The following is a 19,621-nucleotide window of genomic DNA, read 5'->3' as shown; positions in this document are numbered from 1 at the left end:
ACGGCACATAACAACAAGAGGTACTGGCAGAAGGTAGGCTTCCCTTTGTATCCCTGGTCTCTGATGACAAAGGAAACTTGTATGGAAGTATTTTCTATGTTCACTGAGACATCTTGAATAAGCCAAGGAGGACTACCTTATCAATTAACTGAATTTTCAGTTCCTTGTCTATAGTGCCTCTCTACCAAGACAGACAGTAAACTTGCATCAAAAGGTCACAACAGCCATGCAAGAATTATGTTTAGTAAATGGTCCCCTTTTCCCATAAATGTTTTGTGTTATTTAGAAATCTGGGACATCCTGTATTTTCCAGCATTGCCTTTATTTTTATTGCTTATTTGTATAGAGGTAGATTAAGCAAAAATATCATGATAAAATGTTCTTTTCTAAGAAAGACTCTACAGTGGCTAATGGGAGTAAGAGGGCCAGCAACTTTTGGCGAAGAAACTAAACTGTTATACCTTCAAAAATGTGTCTTAGGGAAATTAGGAAATGTGCTTCAAGTAAACTAACAAAGCTCATGAATCCTAATATACAATCATCCAGCCTGGCCAATAAAAATGTCCTAATATTTATCATTAAATATGCCCTTCGTGATGAATTTTGGAGGGAGTCATAAGAGCACTTTAAAATTTTTTTCTCCTACTCTAGGTATCTAAGGAAAAGAAAAAAGGTAAATTATTAATTGGTAAAGTTTTCATTCAAAAACGAAAATGCTTACAAGTCTATTATCCAGGTAATTTAAAACTGAGAAGCAAGGTGACACAGTGAACTAAAAAAATGACTTTCAAGAGAGCAATTCTGGCCCCCAAGTTTATTTAAAAATCTATGGCGATAATTTTTGATTCTCACAATTACAAAAGTACTCCTAAAACCTAAAAAGTAGAGCTCAAGAAAACAGCTACACATTGGAGAGTACACAGACCAGACGTCAATTACAAAATTCATCTGGCAAAAGTGTCAGTAGGACTGAGGTTGAAAACTCTAGCTTAGAGTAAATGCTCTAAAGAAATGGTTCTCAAATTCAAGGATCCATGAGGCTCATCTGGAAAGGAAGATATTTTAATTACAACAAACAGAACAGTAATACCACTGGGCAAAAAGCGAAAGTATAAAATAAGACAAAATAATAAAAAGTTATTTTTAGGCAATGGAAATTCATTAAGCAAGGGCAAATAAATTAGTGTTTATTAAAAAACAAATGCCAAGGACTACAGCAGGAATCTGCAGTCTTCTCGCCTGGATCTGTTCCCAATCTCCCTTTAAGTCTTAGCTATTAACCAAGAATTATACATCCAGCTAAAATAGAAGATTTTTCTCATCTGTCATGGATAGAATTATTCCCTCAAAAATGCATGTATGTAATAATGTAATAAGGAAGTTTTGTAATGATCTTCAATGATCTGATAAACCAAAGAGTTGTGAAAAGGTTAAGGATGGAATGCAACACCTTTTAATCCCATCACAGCCCTGTAAACATTTGCTGGAATGGAAGAGGGAGGATTTCATATCACTAAAAAAGAATCAACAGGAGCAGAATGCATCCCTTTTGAACTCAGGTCCCTGTTGAAAAGCTCTCTGACACAGGGGATGTCCAAGACACACAGAGATCTCCAAGGAATTTCAGACACACAGAAGCTGAAGACAACAATGGCCTTCATCTAGAAGTGATGAGAGAAAATATCATCTCCTATATCTAGAACCCTGAATTTGGACATTAAACCTTCTAAACTGCAAGAGAATAAATTTCTGCTTATTAAATTCATCCACTTGTGCTGTCTCTGTTATAGCAGTGCTAGAGAACCAAGACACATCCTAATGTTTGAATTAAAATCCTAAAAAATAAAGATTCTGCAGTATCTGAAACAAATAGCATTTTATAGTAAACTATAGATACCACTTTTATTTCAAAAGTCCTAGAAGAGCAGGCATCTCTTACTTTTTTTCTCCCCAGAAAGTAGCATCATGTTCCAATTGTGTGTCTTATTTGGGGCTGTCACTCACAATACCAATCTTATTATGTGCAATGAACTGGGCACATGAGGAAACCAAACCTTTTGTCCAAAACTGTTTAGTTAGACTATGGTAGATAGTCATAATGTGTTCCGTTTCAGGGAGAATGGTACTTTCCTCATGATGGGGAAGAAGGTAGTTCATTGGAAAAAAGAGCAAATCCACCAAGAAATGGAGAACAGAGCAACTGAATCCTTTGCATCAGTAATTTCTACGCCTATTATAACTTTGCCCATCTTGCTGATACATGAGAGAATTCATTTTCCTTTATATGTACTTTAAATTAGCTGTCTTTGTTTTACACCTACAGAGAAACCACATGCAAAGTAAAACATCTGAAGCAAAAAGATCCACAAAAGAACTGCATGGATGGAAAATATGATCACCATTTTGTAAGCTATTAGGCTGCTAGTGGAAAGGTCAGCATTTCAAATCTACCAGCTGGTCCAAGGGAGGAAGATGAGCATTCTCCTCCTGTAAAGGTTTACAGTCTTGGAAACCTGGCGGATGGCTGCCAGGAGTCAGAGTCAACAGTGTCACTGGATACCTGGTAACAAGCAGGTCTCAATTATGTCTATGACACCGACTTAGACATCCCACCAGAATTAGAAGCTTTCTTGGATATAGACAAGAATATTCTAATTTGTGCTAATCTCAAAGTCACATATTCTGTTATTTTCAAAGTTTATTTCTTACAATTTACCAAGTCCAAGTATGTATTCATGGAATTAATGATACCAAATGACTTAAAAAGATCATCTAAATCCATGACACACATCATTCTTTTGTAAAAGAAATGCATGCCTAAGATTGGAATTCATTTTCTTATGTAGCACAGGGATTGTTCACAGGATAAAGATTATAATTTTAAATAACTGATCTGAATGCAGACTCAGGACTATAATAATTGAAAATTATGTGAGAAGAATTTCTACACTGCAGTAACACGTGCAATGTTTAAAGCACAAAAGAACAATTATACTCAGAAAGTATGGCTTAGTGCATAAACTGATGTTCTAAAAGATCATACTATGAGATTGTCTAAGTAAATCTATTCCATCATAAATGCTATCACTACTTTAATATACTCATAAATTCATCCTGAAAAAGGCATGAGGTCCAAGCATACTTTCTAAACCCAAATCTCATAAATTCATAAAGCAAGGAAAAAGAATACATTCACAAATAATTAACTCTGAAATCACATGGCCAAAAAGGACAGTATCACCTTACTTGGAAAGCATCAACAGTTAATGAGATTTTACTGGATAACAAAGCTTTTACTTTAGCTGACTCTGATGTCTTTATCTTTTCTTTATCTACAGTGACTAGGCAAAATAAGTTAGTTTCATTTTGCACACATGGTACTTTCTGCATGCTAATGTAATACATCTCTGATTCAATCATAATATTCATTAACTAAAGTTGTATTTAGGACCTATTACTATTTAACAGTACATTGCCTTATTTCTCAAATATTTCTATTATCAAAGGACTAGAAGTTTTACAGAAAATGACAAGAAGTGACAATAAGTAAGAAATAAAGATTTACTACAATTGAACTTGATAGTGTGACGAAAATTTGTCTTTAATTCAAACAAACAGGATTAATACATAAAAGCAAAAGCTGGAACTGGAATTGTAGTATAAAAATGTTACTTTCAAAATAAAGAACTTCAGGAACAGTGGAATTATATTCCAATACAAAACAATTAAGATTAGGGTTCTGGAATTTAAAAAAATTTTCAGTGGTAACTACCTGACATACACATGAAGGGGAAAAATTCAAGTAAAAAGTAAGCAAGTTTATGAAGGAAAATATAAATTAGCACTTATGTAAGAGAATGAAGATCAATTGGGGCCGGGGAGGGAGAAATCATTCTTTCAACTAGTAGTTCATGAATATGCAGTATATGCCAGGCTATGTACAAGGCATATCAGATCCAACAGAAAAATACAGCAAAATTACTGACTTCCTGTTGTTTACATTCAAATGGCTAGTGAAAAAGCAATAAGCAAATAAATAGGAAAAAGAAAAACTAAAGTGATAGGCAGTTCATATTTACTAGGCCTATTCCAGAAACTTCAGTTCAATTAAAGGGAAGGACAATCTTTAATGGGAAAACTTAAATAACAAGGAAAACTTATCGTAATAAGTCTTTTACTGGATTATAGAACTGTCAACCATAACGGAAGGAATTTAATCAAAATCTAGACTGTACCAAATTTTAGAAAATACTTATGCTAAAGGCACTCTGCATTAGACTTTAAAGATGCACTTAATGAGCTAATAGATACTTTATCTTCTCTAATATCTGAAATTCCCGGAATAGGTTTATTCAGAGACCTATTTAATATGAACTGGTGGTTACAGTTCATATTCTATCACAAAAACATTTTCAACATAATACCACCATCTCAATTTGTATTTTTTTGTCTGACTCCCAAGGAAGGCTAGCAGATACATTAGCTAATTGGCATAACTACATTATTATCCCCATGGTTACGGGTAAATGCTTAAGGTGCCAGAAGTTTGCACACAAAAAGCAGCATTAAGGTAACATGTTCCAATATTCTATTTGTCACAAGAAATCAAACAATAATTCTCTCGAATGATTAAGCTATTAGTGATTAATTGATTTTCACAAACTTCTAGGCTACTCAGCAGTTTAAAATAACAGTAATTTTATATCAATTGAAAATTAATGTCAATTTAAAATTAAAAACAGAAATAGTAAGGGGAAAAGTTGATAGTTTTGAAAAACCATTTCTTCCCACAATTATGCTGGCTTACTTTAAAGGCATAGATGCCCATCATTTAATTCTTTATCTAAAATATTACTGACTCTATAAAAGTTTGTTGTGAAATTGGGATCATAATCATAATGATTCTTGAACTACAGTAAAATAATCAAGAAGATAAAAATGAAGAAAAGGACCAGATACTTACACTACTGGAAAGGAACTGAGCATACTTTACATGAGGCGAATCAAAAGCCTTTCAAGAGATGATCAACGTTATTTATCATTCTGTGGGAGAAAGGGACAGAGATTTTAAAAATATTTACATAAATCAGGTATCAAATAAAAATGCTACAATTTTAAGACTATTAATAGTTAACTTCACCTAATCATTTTTAAATACTGAATATATGCCATTTATAATTTAGAAACATTTGTTTGAAGCAAAATTTTAAAAGACAGGCTATTACTCCAAAATATTTATCATCTTCCATGTGAACAAGTAATGGAAATCAAACCCATGTAGTTCACTATGTTACCTGACACTCCCTAGGGAAACAGATTTGAACATGCAATTCAATACATACTACAGTGACGATCCAAGTATGCAGAATCCTATAAACATGCCCCCAACCCCCAGCATGACTGGAGCTTTCATGACCCATATGGTACTCCACTTCCTGTCCCTGAAGTTAGTGGGAAGCTCCTATCCCACTTTCAGTGCAAGCTGTCACCTCACTTGGGCCTATATAATTCTATGAATCTGAAGATACAGTTCTCATATCTCACCCAACACCAGCCCAACAGAAAGATCTCTCAGGATGTATGTGTGCCCTTAATCATATAAATATCTGTATTACTGCAAAAAAATGTTTCCATTTCAATCAAAATCTCAAAATACCTTTTACTTTGATAATAAAATGGCTTCAACAACAGTTAAAAAAGTATTTCAAAGCAGAAAATAATTCCATCCTGAAGGGATTAACCCTAGGGTAAACTTTGAGGTGGAATTTCACTCATATTTTCAATAATCTTGAATGAATTACAATTTCTCTAAGTCTCAGAATCCAAATCTATAAAGCAAGAATAAAGAACAACTATTTTAAAAATCTAATATAGGAATTAGGAGAGGAAAACAGTTCAATGGGGGTGATATATTTTTGTAATTGATTAAATGGAAAGGAACTACTACTACCAATTTTGAGAAGACATGAACAATTATGTTGCAGTTGTTGTTACGTGCTGTTGAGTCACTTGCAACTTACAGCGACCCTATGTACAACAGCCTTAAACCTTGAGCTATCCTGTGCTAATCTTACTGTCTCCGACACACCTACTCCCATTACCCCAGTCACTGAATCAATCCATCTCATCGAGGGTCTTCCTCTCCTGCACTGTCCCTCCACCCTCCCAAGGATGAGGTCCCTCTCCAAGGACTGATCCTGTAGCCTAACATTTCCATCTTCATTTTTTCATTTTACTTCTTTATCCAAGACTTAGAGAAGTTAACTCCTTTCAATTCAAGACAGATTTCAACAATAATAAAATAATAATCATGCTTTAGGGGTTAAAGATCATGTGTTAGCTATCGTTCATGGTTTGGGAGTTTCAGAATCCTAGCCTCCAAGGAGAAACAGGACTTCAGCCTAAGACAGACCTATTTGTTAGGTGCTGTTAAGTCAACTATGTCTCACAGCAACCGTATTAACAGTGAATCTGAACCCTGCCCTACACTGTGCCATCTTTATCATCCCAGCTGTACTTGTACCCACAGTTTTTTGTTTTTTTGTTGTTTTTTTTTTCCTAGATGGTTTTTATAGTGTATTTTAAAACAGTCCTAGGCAGGAATATCATAATTTCAAAGTCAAACTCAACATCATCTTCCATTCAATCTGCATCCCCCAAAAGAGTGGCAGGGTGAGGGAGAACAGATCAATTCTGCATTATATACATACTTCCATTTATGAACATTTGAAAACAGACTTTCTATACATGTATTAAAGTTACATAATTTGGGCAGTTGGCCAGGAGGGACCAGTTCTTGGATAAAGACATCAAGTTTGGAAGGGTGGAGGGTCAGAGCAGGAGGGGAAGACCTCTGATGAGATGGACTGATACAGTAACTGAGGCACTGGGGGTAGGTATGTCAGAGTCGGTGAGACTGGCTCAGGACAGGGCAGGTTTTAAAGCTGCTGTACCGAGAGTTGTTATGAGTCACAGGTGACTTGACAGCACATAACAACAGTAACAATGAAAGGAAAAGTGTAGCTCTGGTAGTTCAGTATTAAGGAGTCCTTCCAACCCAAAGGAAGGTGATTATAAGCCACCAGCTGCTCCTCTTGATAAAGATAAGCAATCTCTTCCCATGTGATAAAGTCTCATAGAGTAAAAACTTAGAAACTAGCTTAAAGAGTTGTAGAGAGACTTAAGAGTGGAATCTAAGCTCTTATCTGATGATTATATGACTTCCACCAAACCAAGATGTGGAAGGAAGTGAGAATATAGAAAAGATTCCAATGAGAACCCAGAAATCAGCCCATCTACGTATGGTCAACTGATTTTTGACAAGGAAATTAAATCAGTTAAGTGGGGAAACAACAGCCTTTTTAACAAATGGTGCCGGCAAAATTGGAAAACTATCTGCAGAAGACTCAATCAAGATCCACACCTCCTTCCTTTTCAAAAACCAACTCAAGGTGGATCATGGATCTAGGACTAAAATCAAGGACTATAAACTTCATTAAAGAAAAGCTTGGGAGAATTCTAGTAGTCCTAATCCAGAACATAAACAGTCTTCCAAGTATCCTGAAAAATCTACAACCAGGAGAAGATAAAATAGATGAATGGGACCTTCTAACAATCAAATCCCTATGCACATCCAAAAACTTCTCCAACAGGGTAAAAAGGGAAGCCACAGGATGGGAAAAAGTGTTTGGTAATGACATATCAGATAAGGGACTTATATCTAGAATTTATAAAATACTTGAGCACCACAACAAGATAAAGGTAAATAATCCAATTGAAAAATGGGCACAGGATATGAATAGACACTTCATCAAAGAAGACATTCAGATGGCCAACAAGCACATGAAGAAATGTTTAAAATCCCTAGCTCTAAGAGAGATGCAAATCAAAACAACTATGAGATATCATCTCACCCCAGTCAGAATAGCAAAATTTAACAGAACAGCAAGCAACAAATGCTGGTGAGGTTGTGGGAATGTAAAATGGTGCAACCACTGTGGAAGGCGGTATGGCGCTTTCTCAAAAAGTTGCAAATAAAGATACCATTTGACCCAGCAATTCCACTACTGGGAATATATCCCAAAGAGACCATAACTGACATCCAAGCAGATATATGCACACCCATGTTTATTGCAGCTCTGTTCACAATAGCAAGGAGTTGGAAACAACCCAGGTGCCCATCAACAAACGAATGGATAGAGAAGCTGTGGTATAGTCACACAATGGAATACTACGCTGCATTGAAAAACAAGAAACTCATTCAATATTATTCAAAATGGGTGAGCCTGGAGGACATTATGCTGAGTGAAATATCTCAGTCGCAAAAGGACAAATATTGCATGGTGCCACTGCTGTAAAATGGGACTGATATCAGGGTTTGGGTAAGACTGAGAAAAACTGGATAAATTGTGTATACTGCACTGAAACAGATGAGGGACTGAATAATTTCAAAGCGATGTATGATAAGGTATTATGGTTATCACAAGAGTCCACAATTAAGGATGTATAGTGGAATGTACTTGGGGCGGTGGGAGGAGTGCGGGGGGATTGTGTACCAGGGAGGGAGTCTTTCTTTTACTTTTGAAAGAGAGGAGTGAACTGGGGAGCAGGGGGGAGAGGGCTGGGCAGGTAAAGAAGTGCAGCAATGAATGAATGGAAATCCAAATTCTCTGTAAATGTTCATTAAAATTATTTAAAAAAATAAGAAAATGTAAACAAAATACTAATAATGAAAAAAATCTAAAAATAAATAAATAAATAAAAAATTTTTAAAAAAAGATTCCAAGTAGAGAGGAGGAGATTTTGAGGTATGATTTGGGAGTAACAAGTAGATTGTGCTACCAGTCTTTAACAAAGTATCAAAAATAAACAGGCTTAAAACAGGAGACTTCTCCCATTGATGGAGAGCCCATTAATACCTGGGAGAAGACCTCAATCCTTTTTTATAGACATGACGATCATGCTACAATTGAATTAAGAGAATCTAGGTAGAAATTACCCAACACTCTCACTTTGCGAATCAAGAAACTAAAGAGTAACTCACTGATACAGAATGGAATTACAACAAACCATGGTACATATGTCTATACTGAAACACACTCCTTGTAATAAATACACATATATTTCTACATTAAACATACACACACATGTATAGGGAAAAGATAAAATTTAGCATTGAAAATGTCTAGAAATGGTTGATCAGAGACCCTTATGTACAACAGCTCTGAACCCTCCTCCTTTTAGGTTTGAATCATAAAAATGTCATTTAATATTTTAAGTGTAAATAAACTTTAAATTTTTATCAAAATATCCTAAGAACAGAAGACCAAGCAAACAACATGCTTTGATTACCTACCCTCAGACTCAGTTTCACAAACTTATCAATATTTAGAGATGTTTTAAGAGTTGTTGGTTTTGGGGTTTTTGGTGGTTTTTGTTTGTTTTTTTAGGAAACATGAGTCTAAGAATTAAGGAAAAATATGTATTATAGGGTATTAGCAAGAAAAGCCTATTGCTGCTGGACATTTAGACTTTTAGCTATAAAATATATGTAATTTGAGGAAAACAAAGGCAAAAAAGTAGACATCTTACAGAATTTCTCATTTGCTTTACTTAAAACAGAGCTGAATTATATTTTTGAACTGATGAGAAAGAACTCTTTATCAACAAAGATTATACTTAGGCATACAAAAAATAATTACAAATATGTAAGAATTCAGAGTGTATTTTTTTCCTCTGTATTCCAACTAAGAACTGAAAAAAGAGATCTAAGTAAAGAAAAACCAGAACAATGGCATATGACAAAAAAAGATTACTAGAAAGGGTAATACTGTAAGCAATGAAACTTCAAAACTTATTTCCTATAATAGACATTTACCTATTATAAAAAATTTAAGAGTGTATAGGCTTAAATGATAAATAAGGTTTTTTGAGATAATATTTCATCACAAAAAAAAATTCAGTAAGTTTCTACACAAGATTGAGAAAATGCTCCATCTACAGTGAGGCACTTAGGAGTAAAAGTCTTCCCAAGTTCTCAGGGAGGAAACCAAGACAGGAGAATGGGAAGACAGGCTCTAGAAAAAAATACACAAAAAGTCTCCTCTCATCAAAGGAAAGAATAATGAGCAACTTATTGGGGAAAAAGACTATTTTGGTTTCAAGCAACTGTAAAAAATTATGACAAATCAATTATAAATTTAAATTAAAAGCACTTGGGATAATGAGATCATTTTAATACAAAACCTGACCTTTCTAAGTAAAAACTAAGCATTATATATTTGTACATATTAGATTAAAAAAATAAAGCAAAATTTATTTGAACTATGAGAATTTTATGAAAATTATAGTGAGTTAAATATAGTGAATTAACTGCATGTATTCAAATAGGAGAGATAAATACCATTGGAAAAAAGAAAGTACAAACTTTAATTATCTTTATCATGAAGAAACATGATTTTGCAAAGATGCACAAGACACCTGGCAATCAACTGACAAAATCCTATAACAAAGCCATTCCTATATCTAGTACCCAAACTAATCATTCAGAAAAGAAGCTTTAAAAATTTCAAAGATAAAATTTTTAAAATTCAGAAAAAGCAGTACAAAAATAACTACTTATAAACTATGAAATAATTCTAGGCAATCCGTAGATCAAAGAGGAAATCAAAAGGGAAATTACAAGGTACAAAAGAAGTAACAAAATAAAAGAATAATTTTTTTATAAAGTTCAGGAGACACAGCAAAAGTAATATTAAGAGAGATTCCTGCATGAAATGCTTTTAATATCTCTACAATTCATAGTGACCTTATGCACAACAGCTCTGAATCCTGCTCTAGTCTAAGTCAGTCTGACTCTGAAACACCTACTCTTATTACCCCACTTACTGTGTCACTCCATCTCTCCCTGGTCTTCCTCACCTGAGCTGTTCTTCAGCCCTCCCAAATATGATACTCTTCTCCAAAGACTGGTTCCTCCTGGCTACGAGCCAAAAGTATGTGAAACAGAGTCACAAAAGCCTAGCCTCCAAGGAGACCCTATCCAGGTTAGACCTGTTAGCTTTGTTGGCAGTGTAGGATATGTTCACTACTCTTCTCCAGCACCACAACTCAAAGGCTTAGATTCTTCTTATGTCGTCCTTGATCACTGTCAGCTTTCTAATCCACAGCAACTAAATACAAAGACCATGGTCTGGATCAAGGGCACTTGAATCTCTAGACCGACATTCTTGCTTTGCAGCACTCTGGAGAGGTCCTTAATACCAGATTTCTCTAATGCAGTTCATCTTTTGATTTCCTGACTGCTGGTGCCAAAGAGCTGATTGTGGAAATGAGCAATCTGAAATTTCTGAGACTCTCAATCGCTTCTCACTTCAATCATGATGCTGCCAAAGGGCCCAGTGGTGTTGACTAGTTCTTTTACATACAATGACTCTGTGTATTCCTTCCATCATCTTTTGATGCTGTCTGGGTCATTCAATATTTTGCTCACAGCATCGTTCAGTATTGCAACTCAAGTCTTGACTCTGTTTTTCAGTTCTTTCAATTTGAGAAATACCAAGTGAATTTTTCTGTTTTTATTCTCTGACGCCGGTTTTTTGTACATTTTGCTGTATTATTTTGCTTTGTCTTCTCTAGCCGCCCTCAGAAATCTCCTATTCAGGTCTTTTAACTTCGGCTTCTTTTCCCTTTGTTTTGGCTTCTCCAGTGAAATTTTCAGAATCTTTATTAACATCCATTTTGTTTTTTCCTTCCTCCTCTCTCTTTGTAATGACTTTTGTACTCTTTATAGATTGTATTCTTGACATCATCCCACACCTCTTCTGGTCTTTAATCACTGGTGTTCAATGTCTCAAACCCACTCTTGAGATGAATTTTAAATTTAGGTAAAATAGACTCAAGGTAATATTTTGGTTTTGTGGACTTTTTTTTTTCTTTTCCATATCCTTGAGCTTCAATTTGAACTTGCACATGAATAACTGATGGTCTGTTACCCATTCAGCACCTGCTCTAGTTTTGACTGCTCATATTGAGCTTCTCCAACGGTTCTTTCCACAGATACAGTTAATTTAGTTCCTGTAAAGTCCAGCATGCGAGATTCACGTGTAAAGTCACCTTTTGTGTTTTTTTAAAAAGGTACTTGCTATGAATAAATCAGTGAAAATGTGAAATTCAATCATTCAATCTCCAGCCTCATTTCTGTCACCAAGATCACCACGACCACTGAGCTGCCCTTTCACATCTGCTCAGCTCTTTTACATCAGCATCTCATCTCTTTCCCTTGCCTCTAGTGCAGTTTATTGGTGACTGGAATGCTAAAGTTGGAAACAATGCCAAAAGAATGGCAGTCAACAAGTACAGCCTTAAACACAGTAAATTTCTTTTTTTAAGAAACACAAAAGGTGACTTTACACATGGACCTCAGCTGACAGACTACACTGGAATCAGACTGACTATAACTGTAGAAATAACTTCTGGAGAAGCTTAGTATCAACAGTCAGAACCATGCCAGGTGCTGACTGTGGAACAAACCATCAATTACTCATTTGCAAGTTTAAATTGAAACTGATGAAGACAAAAAATAAATCCCCAAGAAACCAAATATGACTTTGAGTCTATCCCACCTGAATTTAAAAATCCTCTAAAGAAGAGTTTTGAGGCTTTGACTGCCAATGATCAAAGACTAGAGGAGCAGTGGGATGAAATCAAGGCTATCACTATCAAGAGAGCAAAAGGTTATTACATTTCAGAAGTTTATGGTCAAACTAAATGCATGTGATCAAAAATTGTCAAAATATAGAATTGTTTTTAACATGCCAACAGACACTATCCAAAGTTGGTCCTAGACAAGTAAAGAAGAAAGAAGTACAACAGGTAACAGATTCAGATAAATACTACTGTAAAAAGAAGAGAAAGGAAATATGCAGGAAGGGGCTGATAAGACACTGTAATTAGACACTGTAGCTCTGGTGGCCTAGTGATAAGAAACTGCTGCAATTACAAAGGCACACAGTTCAAATCCACCAGATGCTCTTGCAGAGAAAGTATCAGGAATCTCCTCCTGCTGGATTAACTACTTCTGAAAACCCACTAGCGAGTCAGCGCAGACTCGACAGCACACAATTACAATTAGACACTGTAATTAATGTAGTCATTAATCAATTTTAATTAATGTTATAAAAATATTTAGGAATTGGGTAAAAACAGCAATACATTTTTTTAATCTTCACTCACATAAAATAAAAGAAAAGAAAGACAATCTGTACTATGGGATAATTATTTCTCCCCCTTCCTAATAGACAAAACACTATGAGAGTATAGTGGAGGTGTGTTATGGTGTTAATCGAAAAGCCAGGGATCTCCAGATTTCCAAATCCACAGAGGCATCGAGAGAGAAAGATGCGCAGACTCCTCTCATTAAGACTCACAGTCTCCAGGGTGGTTATGAGTTGGAATTAACTTGATAGCAGTGAGTTTCACTGAGTTTTTAGACAGGTATTTCTTTTATGCCAGAATGCGCAATAATCTTGTATTCTTTCATATACACATTCCACAAATATTTACTGAGCATCTACTATATACCAAAAAAAGAAAATTGAAACAAGCTGTTGAGTTAATGTAGATTTATGGTTACCCCATGTGTTTCAGAGTAGAACTGTGCCCTTCAGGGCTCGCACGGCTATGTCTTCTTAGAAGCAGATGGCCAGGCCTATCCTCAGAGGCTTACATGGGTAGGCTGAACCATCAATTTTTCATTTAGTAGCTGAATTCTACGTTGACTGCATCATCCAGGGACTTCTCTATTATAAAGCTATTGCTGTCAGGTGCCTTCAAGTGTACTACAACTCAGAGCGACGCCATGTACAATTGATTTAACTTTGCCCTACCCTGCTCATCCTAATGACCTCTGCCTTCATGGAGACCATGCTTTCAATCAGTGTGTCAGATAAGGTGCTTCCTTTCTCTCTTTTGCTAGTATGATGGAGGCACTGGGAAATAAAGCAATGGAGTGGGGGGGGGCGGAGAGAAATAATCCTAGTTCATAGAACACTCATCATAGCGAAAGGCAAGCAAAGTAAAAACTATCAATACTGCAATCATGGGAAGTGCCACAGAAGAAGAAAAAAAAAAGCTGGTAAAAGAGGTTAAGGATAATGGTATTTGGAGTTACAATTTTAAGGAGGGAGGTAAAAAAGCCTTTTGGGAAAGTTAAATTAGGCTAAAGACCTAAATGAAATTAGGGATCAAACCACAGAGATGTGAGGGAGAGAGCATTTCAGAGCAAGACCTTGACTCAGGAATGATCTTTCCTGTTCAAAAAAATAGTATAGAGGACAATGTGGCTAGATTTCCATGAGTAAGAGAGAAACATTAGAACGGGGCAGGGAAGGGAGTCACAATCAAAAGGAACCTATAGCTAATTTTTATTAAACAAATACAAAAGATTATTTTACCTAAATCTAGATTAAATCAATCACATTATTGGGGTAACAATTAATAGGAAATTTAGCATGAATTGCTAATGGCAAAATTAGCAAGAGGTCAGCAGAGAAATTATTCTTGGACATTCCCAGAATCCATTAAATCGTACTTCAGAAAGCATCATCAACTATCCTATGACTAGCTTAGAAACACACTCTGTCAATTCACGAAGAGCTAAGAGCTAAAAAAGGGTAAGAAGGCAGAGGGAATTTGTATGCTCTCCACTGCAAGCAGCAGAGAAGGTTTTTAGCTCCCTCATCTTAAGACATATGTTAATACATAATTTAAAATAAGGAAAGGTGGTCAATCAATTAATGTTTAACAATCTAAGTCAATTCTGGAGACCCAACTTAACCTTCACCAAATACTCATAATAACCTAAGTATCCCAAGGGGAACAAGAGTTTATTTCTCTGCAATCTTTTGAGTCTTACTATAATAATTTTAATGTGTCATATTTCATATTGTCTCACTAGACTGACAAAAATTGTCATGAGCCATGAAAAAAGGCCCATTACCAGCACTGGGAAGCAATAATGCTTTCTCACAGTCATTCTTCCAAAACTGGAGCTATAGGTAAGCACCACATTTTGCTATTTATGTCCTTCAATCCTATAATCCAGCAATTTCCTGCAAGATTATGTCTTCTTTGTAGATCCTAAGGACTTACTTTATCTTAATTGCTGTTGTTATGTGCTGTCCAGTTTATTCAGACTTACAGTGTCGCTATGAAAAACAGATCTGCAACCTGCCCTATTCTGTGCCAACCTCACCGTCTCTAATACACTGCAGCCCATCACTAAGCACTGTATCAGTCCGTTTTGGGTTGTTGTTTTTTTCTCTACTAATTTATTTATAAAATTCGAGTACAAATTTGAACAAATTCTTTCTATTTCCCCCACACCCCGACCCATCAAATTGTACAACCCAATGATTAATTCCCCTTTCCCCTGCATATCCACATCGCTCTGCTTCCAGGCTCTCCCACCCCTCCTGGATCCTTATACTCATTCTACAATAACAGTTTTATACAGTATTTATCCTTGTGGGACTGAGTTAGTTCACTCAGCATAATGCTCTCCAGTCCCTAACAAGTTAAGTAATAATTTACAAAGTTATTGCTTCTGCATGCTGCATAGTATTCCATTGTGGGACTGTACCATAATTTCTCAATCCATTTGTTTGTGGTTGGACATTTGGGCTGTTTCCATGTTCTTGCGATAGTGAATAATGCTGCTATGAAAATTGGTGTCTAAATCTCAGTTTGTGCCTCTGTTCTCATATTCTCAGAGTATATTCCAAGTAGTGGAATGGCTGGGTCAGATGGAATTTCTATGTTCAGGATTTTGAGGAAGTATCGTTTTGTTAAGGTTCTTCCTCTCTTATGCTGACTCTGTTTTTCAAGCATGATGTCATTCGCCAAGGACTGGTCTCTCCTTACAAAATGCCCAAAGTGTGCGAGACAACGTTTCACCATCCTTGCCACCAAGGAGCACTCTAGTTTCACTTTCCACAACACAGATTTGTTTGTTCTCTTGGCAATCCATAACACTACAACTCCAATTATCAATTATTCTTCTGTTATTCTAGTCAATGTCCAACTTATCTCAATTACATTTGCTAAAGTCTGCATATATTTCAGATTCTTCATCTAAAATTATTTCTTTCAGACATTTATTGACAAGCTTATGGGTTCTCAAAGTATAGTAACAATTCTAAATTATAATGTAACACACAAATCTATGGTATTAGTATTTTAAATTATTTATTATATATGCTACCAAATATAACCAGCACTCAAATGCATCCTCTGTATTAAGATTTATATCTAATTATACGGCATAAGGCTTCTTCAGTCTTTGGAACAATTTTCAGACTGAAATAAATTTTGAGTTCTTTTATATTATTAATCAGTATAAAAAGCATTTGCTAAATCTATAATCTATGGTCTTTATTATTTCTTATTTCTAAGTCAATACATGAACAAACTTTAATACATATATACATGTACATATACATATATATAAATGAATTACTGTATGTAAACCAAATAAAAAAAGAGGAAAAATATGCATCATGCTTGCCTCTGGAAACCCTATGAACTTGGAGAAAAGATGGAAGTTATACAAGTGTTCAGGTCTTTCGTTCATAGGGTTGCTATGAGTCGCCTATGACTCGATGGCACTTAACGACAACAGCATAGAGAGAGATCAGTTGGACTAGTGGACAAAAAGTGATGCTACCAAGCCAAAGGTGGGTGAATCTAATACATGACCCTCAAGCCTATTTTCAATTGTTTTTGGTGAAGCATTCTTTTAGGTCGTATAGCCTTGGTCTGTCCACATGTAGTTACAGAGGCAACTGTGGTTGCTGTGAAGCTGAAAATTGTGACACTGATGTGTCAAATGTGAGAATGTTTACCTATGGTAGAAAGTGTTTGGTGGAGATCTCCGATTAAAACAAGCTTGGAAACAGGAGTGGCATCCACTTCCAAAATAGTTTGCCTCAGGAAACTGTATGAACCTGGAGAAAAGATGAAAATAATAAAAGTGTTCAGGTCTTTTGATTATAGAGTCGCTATGAGTCACCTACAACTCGAAGGAACTTAACAACAACAACAACAGTCATATTAAGGACCTGACTTATGAAAGGGAAGGCAATTCAGTCTTACAATTCTCAGTTTATGCCTTATGCTATATCCCAAAATATTAATGTTGGGTAATGTACCGTACTGAGGTAACCTGGGGTTGCTGTGATGCTGAATCTTGTGCCACTGGGGTGTTAAAAGCCATAATAGTTACCCATGCTGAATGGGCAGTGTTTGGTGGAGCTCCAAATTTAAGAAAGATGTGGAAGCAGGAGTGGCATCCACTTCATAAACAACATACCTCTATAATCTCTATGAACTCTGAGAAATGACTATAGTTATAAAAAGACTTCAGATCTTTTGCATAAGGTTGCTAGGAGTTGTGCTTGACTCTAAAGCAATAAACAACAACAACTTGAACTTGTAATTTCTAGATCATAATTTTAAACTAAAATTTACAACTGGATAAATAAAGTCACCCTTTACTAAAACAATGAAGGCAGTCGGTGAATTTAGAGTTGTATATTAGAGGACTTTCTTGCCTCAGTAGTTCATATTTCTCTCTCTTAATCCAAGATTACACAAATGTTAGAATCATATTCTGAAGATCTCCCACTATTATCTCACTTTATTAACTCTGCAAGGATCGTGTAAGAGATTATATTATCAGCAACTTGCTAAGCTCAATGTCTTTGAGATAACTAAACAATAATGTATGAACTCTGGTGGCTGAGTCATAAGGAGTTGCACTGTCAACCCAGAAGCAGGCAGTCTGTACCCACTAGTTGCTCAGTGGGAGAATGATGAGCCGTGTCCTCCAGCATAGTTCAAAACTTCTAAAAGGCCACTGGAGGGTCAGTTATGAGTCGCCTGACTTGATTGCACATAATAACAAAAATCAGTGACAGAGACATTAGGGGTCATATAATACTCAGATCTTCCACAGTGTTCTTTATTATATTTAGTACAGACTATTGCTTAGGCTGAATGTTGTTATTGTTGATTGCCTTCTAGATGAGCACAATTCATAGTGACCCTATGAACAAAAGGCCTATAGCCCCTCCACAACTATTGACATTTATCAAAGTTCACAGAGGTTCTGGAGGCAAGTTGTTTAGAAGTGGATGCCACTCCTATTTTATTATATTTAGTATAGATTATCGCTTACGCTCAAAAGGAAGAATAAAAGAAAAGCTGACCATATTCATTCATCTAATTTCCTCTGAAATGACCCTTGACAAAGAGGACTCATCATCAAGCAATCCTAGATCTATCAGGAACCGCTTGCTTAGATCAAAAAGAACAGCTTCTCTTAATATATTCTTTTATATTAAAGGAAGATTAAAATTAAAATTTAACTTCCTCATTTGAGTCAAAACTCAAAGTCATTGCTATCAAGTCAGAACTGACTCAGAGCTGACTCCACTGGGTCTCTGAGGCTGTAAATCATACTGTATATTTAAAAGGGCAGATGACTGCCCTTTCGTAAGATTTCCTGAAGTTTCAGCTATAGCTAGCACCAATTCTACCCACGAATCATGTCAGGGCACTTGAATTTATGAGTTTTATTCATTGAAGCATTTAAAAATTAATTCTTACTCTCATGAACTGGAATATCCTTCTTTTGAGATTTCAGAATCATTTGTTAGGCTGACAGTATCAGCTCCTCAGAGTATCCTCCCTTGAATGTAAATGTCGTCCTTCTACACTAGGCAACCCAACACTCCTCATCTTGCTTTTTTTCATTACAATTATTATCATCTAACATATTATACATTTACTTGCTTATTTCATTTGTCATATAACCTTACAAAGCAAATCTCTATGAGTACACAGATTTTTACCTCTACTGTTCCTGGATATATCCTCAATGGCTAGCACATAGTATGTGTTCAAAAAATTATATAATAATTTAATAAAATAGATTACACAGTAGTCCTTTGTAAGAAAAAAAAATGTATACTGAAGTCTTAAAAAGTTACCTTTATTGTGGCTGTTGCTAGGTGCCATCAAGTTGACTACAACTCATAGGATACAAACAACAGATGTGAACCCTTTCCTATCCTGTGCCATCTTCAAAAATCTCTGACACACTTGAGCCCACTGATGCAGTTAAAATGTCAATCTCTCTGGTCCCAGGTCTTGCTCATTTGCTGACCTTCCACCTCTCCAAGGAAAAGCCTCTCCTAGCAATGTGCCCAAAGCATGTGAGATAAACTTCTATCATCTTTCCATCCAAGGAGCACTCTGGCTACACTTTATCCAAGACAGATGTGTTTGTTCTTTTGGCAGTCCATGAGACATTCTGTATTCTTCTCCAGTACCACAGTTCAAAGGCCATCAATTCTTCTGATAGACATCATTATTCACTCTTCACTTCTCAGGAAAATGTTGTTGCTGTTGTTGTTATGTGCCATCGAGTCACCTGCGACTCATAGCAACGCTATGTGCAACAGCCCTAAACTCTGCTCTGTCTTGTGCCAAATGCACTGTCTGCGACACTCCCATCCCGATTACCCCAGTAACTGAATCAATCCACCTCATAGAGGGCCTT

General features: G+C 35.8%; 1 protein-coding gene across 2 annotated transcripts in view; it reads right to left on the bottom strand.

The window, feature by feature from the left end:
- The window catches only part of HMBOX1 (homeobox containing 1), a 361,830-nt gene that overhangs the window by 215,086 nt on the left and 127,123 nt on the right, over positions 1-19,621 (bottom strand). The window contains exon 2 of one of the 2 annotated variants that reach the window (XM_006884876.1): positions 4,964-5,043. In XM_006884876.1, coding sequence (XP_006884938.1) covers positions 4,964-4,986 — 23 coding nt within the window. In that variant the 5' untranslated portion in view covers positions 4,987-5,043. Of the gene's footprint in view, positions 1-4,963; positions 5,044-19,621 lie in introns of those variants that run through there. The other variant, XM_006884875.1, reaches the window with a different exon arrangement.

The sequence above is a fragment of the Elephantulus edwardii genome, unplaced genomic scaffold (genome assembly GCF_000299155.1).
Source record: "Elephantulus edwardii isolate Elephantulus edwardi_28Jun2011 unplaced genomic scaffold, EleEdw1.0 scaffold00038, whole genome shotgun sequence".
In the NCBI taxonomy this organism is placed as follows: domain Eukaryota; kingdom Metazoa; phylum Chordata; class Mammalia; order Macroscelidea; family Macroscelididae; genus Elephantulus; species Elephantulus edwardii.
Note: the sequence above shows the minus strand (reverse complement) of the source record. Positions and strands in the feature narration are given on the sequence as shown.